Source organism: Limulus polyphemus, unplaced genomic scaffold (genome assembly GCF_000517525.1).
Source record: "Limulus polyphemus unplaced genomic scaffold, Limulus_polyphemus-2.1.2 Scaffold1908, whole genome shotgun sequence".
NCBI lineage: Eukaryota > Metazoa > Arthropoda > Merostomata > Xiphosura > Limulidae > Limulus > Limulus polyphemus.
The window spans coordinates 117,095-125,258 of record NW_013667518.1 but is presented as its reverse complement, the minus strand read 5'-3'; the positions used below and the strand labels follow the sequence as shown (position 1 = coordinate 125,258).

General features: G+C 29.5%; 1 protein-coding gene across 1 annotated transcript in view; it reads right to left on the bottom strand.

The window, feature by feature from the left end:
- Window positions 1–8,164, bottom strand: part of LOC106465322 (interferon-related developmental regulator 1-like) — a 28,893-nt gene that overhangs the window by 12,142 nt on the left and 8,587 nt on the right. Inside the window, exons 3-5 of the mRNA XM_013925532.2 lie at window positions 7,210–7,294; window positions 6,184–6,264; window positions 3,502–3,703 (exon numbers count right to left, since the gene is read on the bottom strand). Coding sequence (XP_013780986.1) covers window positions 3,502–3,703; window positions 6,184–6,264; window positions 7,210–7,294 — 368 coding nt within the window. The remainder of the gene's footprint in view (window positions 1–3,501; window positions 3,704–6,183; window positions 6,265–7,209; window positions 7,295–8,164) is intronic.

The window sequence follows — 8,164 nt, the reverse complement described above, 5'->3', positions numbered from 1 at the left end:
AAAAAAAAAACCTAAAAAACCTTAAAAACCTTAAAACGTTAAACTTAAACGTAAAGCTAAAAACTAAACAACACACATATATATATATATATATATATATATATATATATATATATATATATATATATATATATATACCAGCACCTTTCTTGAGCTTCAAAACTATTATAAAACAACCCACTTTAAATAAGTCATTATAGTATCACTTCAGCAATAGAACATTAAAAAAACTTCTGAATCAATTCTAAAACTAATTACATTATGTGAGTGTATACAAGATACGAGACTTGGAAGTAATTCATGATTAACATCAAAAGACAACAGTATTACAATATCAAGAAACTGTCAGCATCCACTTTGAAGTTACTAAGTTACTTCTAAATACTATCATGAACCTAAACATTGGACAAGGTTTAATTCACAGGGGGTCAGAGAATCCATCTACAGGTAGTTATCATGTACAATTGTTTTCTGTCAATTAGATAAAGCAAATTAAGCTTACCATCAAGGGGAAGAAAGTATAAATACAACACAAAACAATAGTCAAGAAATTAGCTAATTACTACGACTGTTTAATGTAAAAAGCAGAATATCAAACTGGTTGTGGTCTGATATTCCTGTCGCTATGAAATGACACACTAGCTAATGGACTTCATTATTACGAATGTGTGAAGATGACACATTTAAGATGTACTAATTTCCAAAGAATGTTTTTTTAAGTACAAAAAATAATTAATTTTAACTATCTAACCTATGGGGTTTGTCTGTTTGACTACCTTGTAACCACCATAAAAAAACATGAAATAAATATAAATTACCTCTTTTTCTTTCTAGAATGACTTCAAATTGCAAGAAGAAACTAGATTTGTTTATCCTAAATAACTTACACATCATAACAGCATACAACTGTTTCTACTTAAATTTTATTGCCCTTTGAACCATGTCTCACAAATAATCCCACCACACAAATTGGAAATTACTCAAACATGTAGCTCATGTTACTCTATCGAATTATGTAACACATGGACTAATGATGAGCGTAACTCATGAACAATTTTTATTATTATTTTTTTAATATTTTACCTAATCTGAACTAAAAAAATTTCTAATTTTTGCATTTTAGTTCCTTTTACAAAAATAAAGAATACCCATGAAAAACAAGAAATACTGTATTTACCTGGGTCTTTTTTTAATGCTGTTGAATGTCAATGAAACTTAACCCTAGTTTTTTTTTAATTATTTATTATACTAATGTTACATCTGCACTAAATTTATGTAATTAAATAATGCATCTAAGAACACAGAATAATAACTCGTAAAAAACAATAAACAATGTTCTATAACTATCATAATTGTTTGGCTTTCTAACCATGCAATAAGAGCCTTTAAAATTCAACTAAGTTTGTCAATTTGTTGTGTTTCCTGTGAGAATAAAGTTTGTACTGGAATCGAAACAGACAATTCTCTGTACAGAAAACAACATATTTCATATAATACATCATTTGATAGGCTAAAACTGGCTTTCTATTGGTTATAAATAATGTAGTATCAAACATCAGAGAGAACTATTAGCAATTTGTGAAAAAGAGGGTGTGATAGGTGGGTGTGGCAAGAGGGTTCTGATTTTCTGACTTATGGCTCTGTAACCAAATAAGAGAGAAAACTATAAAGATTATGCTTCTGAGTGATGACAATGTTATAATGAGTAACTTGCATTGAATTCCAAACCTCTCGGAGGGGTGGTAAATAAATTAGAGAAGAGGGATGACCTAGAGAGCAAACGTCACAATTCTCATACAAGGGGAAAATTGAGATTTATTTTTTAATACTGCCTTATAAAGTTAAGAATGTATAATAGTTAGATGTGGATTATTAGCTTTTTGATACAAAGTTTTTCTTATATCATGATAATAAAGTAGTTTAACCCTCTCTGCCGAGGCATCATTTACTGCACATCAAGAGGTTTTAGTGACTTACATTCAAAATTTTATTAAACTACTTCTTGTTTATGTTATACCAATTAGTACAGCATAAAATCTTGGCTAATAATACATATTTTAACAGTATAATAACTTTTAAGTTCCTAATTTTATAAGGAATTATTTTTTAAAAAATCCTGAATTCCCCTAGTGTGAGAAATGTGACATTTTCTCTAGGCATCCCCTCTATTTTATTCACCACCCCTCCAATAACATAGATTACTCACTATAAAATCATCATTGCTTGGTTACAAAGCTATCAAATAGAAAAATCAGACCCCATCTTGCCACACCCACCTTTCACATCCTTTCTTTCAGGAATTGTTAATAGTTCTCTTATGTTTAATTCTATACTATGTATAACCAATAAAAAGCCAAGATTTTCATCTATAAAATGATACATCATATTACACTGTTTTCTGAACAGAGAATTGTCAATTTCTCTGTTAGTACAAGCTTCATTTCCACAGGAAAGACAGCAACTAGCTTCGATGAATTTGTAACAGCCCTTGTCGCATAGTTAGAAAGCCGAAAAAATTGTGATAGGTAGGGGAAATTGTCTGCTTTTTATATGTTATTATTCTATGTTCCTAGGTGCATTATTTAATTAAATAAAAATTATTTAGTGCACTATTACCATTAGTATAAAAAAGAAGGGTTGATTGTCATCGACATTCAACAGCAAAAAAAAAAAAAAAAAGAATGTCCAGGAAGGTACTTTATTACTCGTTTTTCATGTATATTTTTTTTTATTATAAAAGTAACTAAAATGTAAAAATAGGATTCTCTTTAGATTAGGTAAAATAAATAGTCATATTATAAAAAAATTTAATGAGGCACACACGTAAACAGCTCAGAGTAGCTTACGAGTAAAGTAATTCAATAGTATAACATGAGACCACATTCCCCAAGTGATTTACAACTTATAATGGGATGAATAGTAGTTAGACACAGTTCAAAAGGTGATAAAACAATAAAATGTAAGTATAAATAGTTATATATTGTTACGAGCTTAAAGATACTAAGGATAAACAAATGTAGTTTCATGTTACAATAGAAAGAAAAAAAAAGGGTAATTTAGATTCTCTTTATGGTTACGAGGTCTTCCAAATTGACCAACCTTGTATAGAGTTAGGGTAGAGAAAATAACAGATAAAATATAAATTTTTACTCAAAACAAACGTTTGAAATGTATTTAGGATGTTTTAGGGATTATGCATATGAAATTTGAGGTTTTTCGGAAGAAAAATAATATTTTTAATGATAACATGAAAATCACTTTGCACTCAGACTAGTAACAAAACACTCGATATGTTCACAAACAAATCTTTAGTAAAAATACTTCATGAAAAATTCTGATTTTTGTGTGTAAAAAGGACTTGCAATGTTTCCCAAAATCCACCAATTTTGTGAAAGTTGACATACTATATTAAAATTTATAGTATAAACTCTTAAGGAGTGCAAATGTGTGTATACAGACTCTGTATTTTATACAGAGCCTGTTGTGAAAGGATTAACTGACCTTGGCTCTGGCTAGAGAAGATGCTGTGGGATCAGCAATTATCTGGGAAAAAATAGGACCTATTTCATGAAAGAGAGTCTCACACTCATTTCCTACACCAAGATGTATACAGACAAGAGCTGTTAAGATTGCTGCTATTTCTTGTTCTTCTCCTTTTCCCTTCTTTAAACTTCTTTCCAACATATCGGTAACAGTGATTTTCCTGTAATTTAGTAAGTAATATGAAACTATCATTTAATATACTATTATCTATAGCATTATTACGAAAATCATAAATAGGCAAAACAGTTTGGCACACTTTAACAAAGCATATACAAAAGAATACTAAGCTTTCACTAGTGATGTAAAAGTTAAAAAAAAATTCCAGAAAAATTTGAGATCTTAAGAATTACCCTGGCTAATGTTTTCACTTTTTCTCAATTTATCTTTAAAAATTTCCATTAATCTAAATGTCATAAAATGTTAGATGAGCACAATTTATTCATAATATGTCAAACAAAATAAGAAAATGGACCCAAGGTCAAGAAATATTTTTTTAAGGAGAACACAAAAAAATATTATAATGACAAAAATATAATTAACAAAATAGTACCAACTTTTAATGAAAATTTATGAAAACTGTTATAGAAAAGTATCAAATCATTTTAATAGTATCATGACAGAGACGAAAACCTTCCCTTTTTCCAATTTGGCATGGCATACTTAACAATGATTGTTACTATTTGTTTTATTATTTTTAGATGAACATTATGATGTCAACATATTTGAAATAAATATTCTTTCATTCTTAAAAAAAATCAAACCAAGATGATTGTAATAAAGGGATGCACATTACTGTTGCAGGAAAATGGACTGCGACATGACAGAATCAATAATAAAAGATATTGATTCAGCACAAATTTTATATATATTAGGATTAGTGAAAATTTAGAATATTTACTGTTATGAACTTTTGATTCTACTCCGTTTCTCCTTCAGTCATTCTTTACTGTATGTAATATCAATGTTGTTTTTCTCAACCTAACTGTTCATTAAAATCCACTTATGATGTGAAAAGTGTAAAAATGTGTTTAAGTTCAAACACCCCACCTATGAACATTTTTCCATCCTTAATTTCAGACCTGACATGTTAACAGATTTTTTAGGAGCCACTTGTCAGCCAAAATTTATCAGAATGGAATATCATGGGTTTCATTTTCTGTATTCTGAGCTACAGGTACTTCATTTATTCTCATATGTTTCAGATTTAAAAAAAAATTGGAATCCAATTTGTGTTAAAAATATCGTAGGTAATGCATACTATCAGAAAATGTGATTCCAGCAAGTGACTCTTGGATTACATATAGTGTGTGTGAGCACGTGAACAACTGTTCCTACCCTGACTCCACATCTCTGACACTTCTTGTATTAAAATGCACAGCTTGTTAAATTTTGAACTTTTTCCATTAGCATGCAAAACACCTGTTGATTCACACCAGCAAGTTCTACCAAATGTAAATTTTATTTTTTCATACCATTTTCATTTTGTCACATTTTAGCATAGCACCTTTGTTAAGTGATGCTCTGTACTGAAAGATAGTTTAACATGTTTGAACATGTACACATATATATTTCCTATACATCATATATTCTTTACATCTAAGCCAATTGGGTTATTGTAATACTATCTTTAAGACACTTTATAAAGAAATAAGTTATCTAAACCAGCATGAACACACTGCAACTGATAAGCAAAAGTTAAGATTTAACCATGTATAACAGACAGAAAGGTATCATCATTTAATCTGCAAGGTATGATTAAGTTCATTCCAGAACACTATACAAGTAACACATCTAACTTTTCAGTCTTCCCGATTTCACAGGTCTCCACTGTGACTAATATTCTTCCACAATTTGAAAGCATAACAACAAAAAAATGGATAATTTGTTTATTTTAATAATATAAAGTCATATATCAGCTACCATAGAAAGCCTAATAACATTTTTGCATTATACTGCTTTGTTCCCACCATGGCATACCCACATACGGACCAACAGATAAGCCTTGTGCACATGCAAGACTGGTTTCATTTGGAGATTTTACAAACAAAAAAAAAACAGTCACTTGGTACATAGATTTTCACGAGTGCATGACATCAGCAGCGTACTTGGTGCTCAGTGTGAATTCATGACGACTATGGTAATGTTTTTCCTTTCAAAGATACATCAGGCACTGAAAATGACTGCTTTCAACCTGGGCATTCCCAAGTCAAGAAGGCTAAATTTGGAAAGCCTTTATTTATTAAGAAATATTGCCTTCGTTTGGTCTAAAACTTGTAAACATTTCAATAAAGTTTGTGTGCATTAGTAAAATTCAGTAACAGACACTTCACTATAATTCACTTAAAAGGGTTTAGATCAAAATAGGCTAAGAACCAATGCATCTTGTTTTATTACATGTTTAAAATGAAAAAAAAAATTTGTTGTTGTTGTTTAAGTGCCTCAAATAGATCCCTTTTGAAGTTCTATTTTCAAACATTTTTCACACCATACCCTCACCCACTCAGGTGCTGCAAGCTCTACTCACAGTAGACTCAGTGAACCTTCCTACAAATGCCCTTCCCAGGCTGGAAGCTCTAAAAAAAACAACAATATATTTAAGTTATGAATCTTGTTATATCACATAGCTTTATTTACACTCACCTTTCAATAATGAAGTCGTACATGTATTTTGATGTGAAACCTTTTCTAATAGTTTCTAGACAGACCATTCGCCCTTTTGCACTAAAAAAAAAGAGAAAATTGGATGTGCATTTTCCTATTAAATAAGCCAATGCTAACAAATTTTTAAAAATTATGAACAGGATTATATAACTTTCAGAAACTAATAATAGAAACAGAAAACCTTTAGAGCAAACACATTTACAGGTAGCTTATTGTTAATGCAGGAATAAATAAAACAGGATAAAAATAAAATTAAATTGATTCTTATTAGATATGTTATTCATTTAGTTTTAAGTATTTTTTATGAAGTGAAAAATGTATAAAATGTGTAAATGTAATAAATCACATTTAATATTCATAACAAGTCTAATTACATATTTTACTAGCATAGACCATTTCAACAACAATAGGGTTTCATTTATGAATATGTTCAATATGTTTACCATTTGTACAAATATGCATATTTACACTAACAAAGTAACATAGACGTGTGCTGAAGTAGACGATAAAAATAAAATACATCAACACAATGCTTGAGGAAAATTCAGTATTACAGAAATCTCTTTCCTTCGACACTATATATAGGTTATATAAGATAAACACTATTTAAAAAAATGAATAAATTATGTTGTTTGCATCTCATTCAGAGTAAACAGTAATTGAAAAAAAAGTTAAGTTTTAAATAGGCAAACACAGCTAAAGGAATATTTTTTTAGTGTACAAACAAGTACTTTTAAACTTACAAAACATGCACCCAATTTATTGTAAACTGCAAATATATAGTTTGTACTCAACAGAAATGTTTATTTTACTCAGAAAATCTTGTTTCAATACTGATATTTTTCTCAGTATTTTATTCAAAACACTGAATATTTTATATTTGTAAATTTTTCAATACACAGTAACCTGGAAAACATGATTTGGATGGAAATTATGTACCTTAACAATATACTATATCATTTGTTTTTGTTTACCTAAAGTAGATGTAGGTCAAAGACCACAAACCTTTTCTGTGTGGTTCCATCAATAGCTTCTTTCATTTTCTCCTCAAAATCATCATACATTGCTCCATCTTCCACTTCTTCACCCCCTTTCAAATAAAAAGTCACAAAAGTTATAACCATAAAGAGATAAAGCAGGCTTGTATACTAAACACTGTGAACTGTTTCTTAGAAATAAAAACTAGCATAATCCACATTTACGGGACTGCTATAGCACAAACTTAATGTTGAACTACCATTTTGGATATTTTCAGTTTAATGATCATTGCCACTATAATGCAAATATAATTTCTTCAACCAAATTACAAATGGTAATTAGTCGGCCTACTTATTTATATGCTCTAATGTAAATGAATGCCAAGTTTGGGATCCACTTTTTGGGAATCCCCATAAGTGTTTTTGCAAAATACCTGGGTTCCCTAAGGGGTTGGGTGAAAAGTTTTACTTCTGTGCAAATCTTGGGACTGAGAATTCATTTAGCACCATTTAGAAGTCAGTGCAACCCAGCAGATAAGGAGTTACATGACACACATGCAGAAACCGATTCTTTTTATATAGATTTTTGTTGTTGTTGTTGTTCCATTTCAATACTTAAATAATAACTTAATGCTAAACTGCTTCACACAATTATTCATAAGCTTTTGTTTAACTGAAATAAACTTATTAAACTACATTTGTCCTGAAGAATAACCTTAGAAAATCAATACAAAAATATATTTTGTTCATTTCATAAGCCTACGAGTAAATCTCAAGTTTGAATAGTGCAGATTTCATGAAGTTACCACAAAGCACAACGGCAGCAAAATTCAATACAAATGATGTAAAGACATCAAGCAATTTCCAGTAATTCATCACAAAATATTTTAGTAGCTATGACAAAGTCATGAGTGGACTTGAAATTAGATTAAATTTCATTTATCATTAATAAACAATCAATAGAGACAACTAATTTAAGGAAA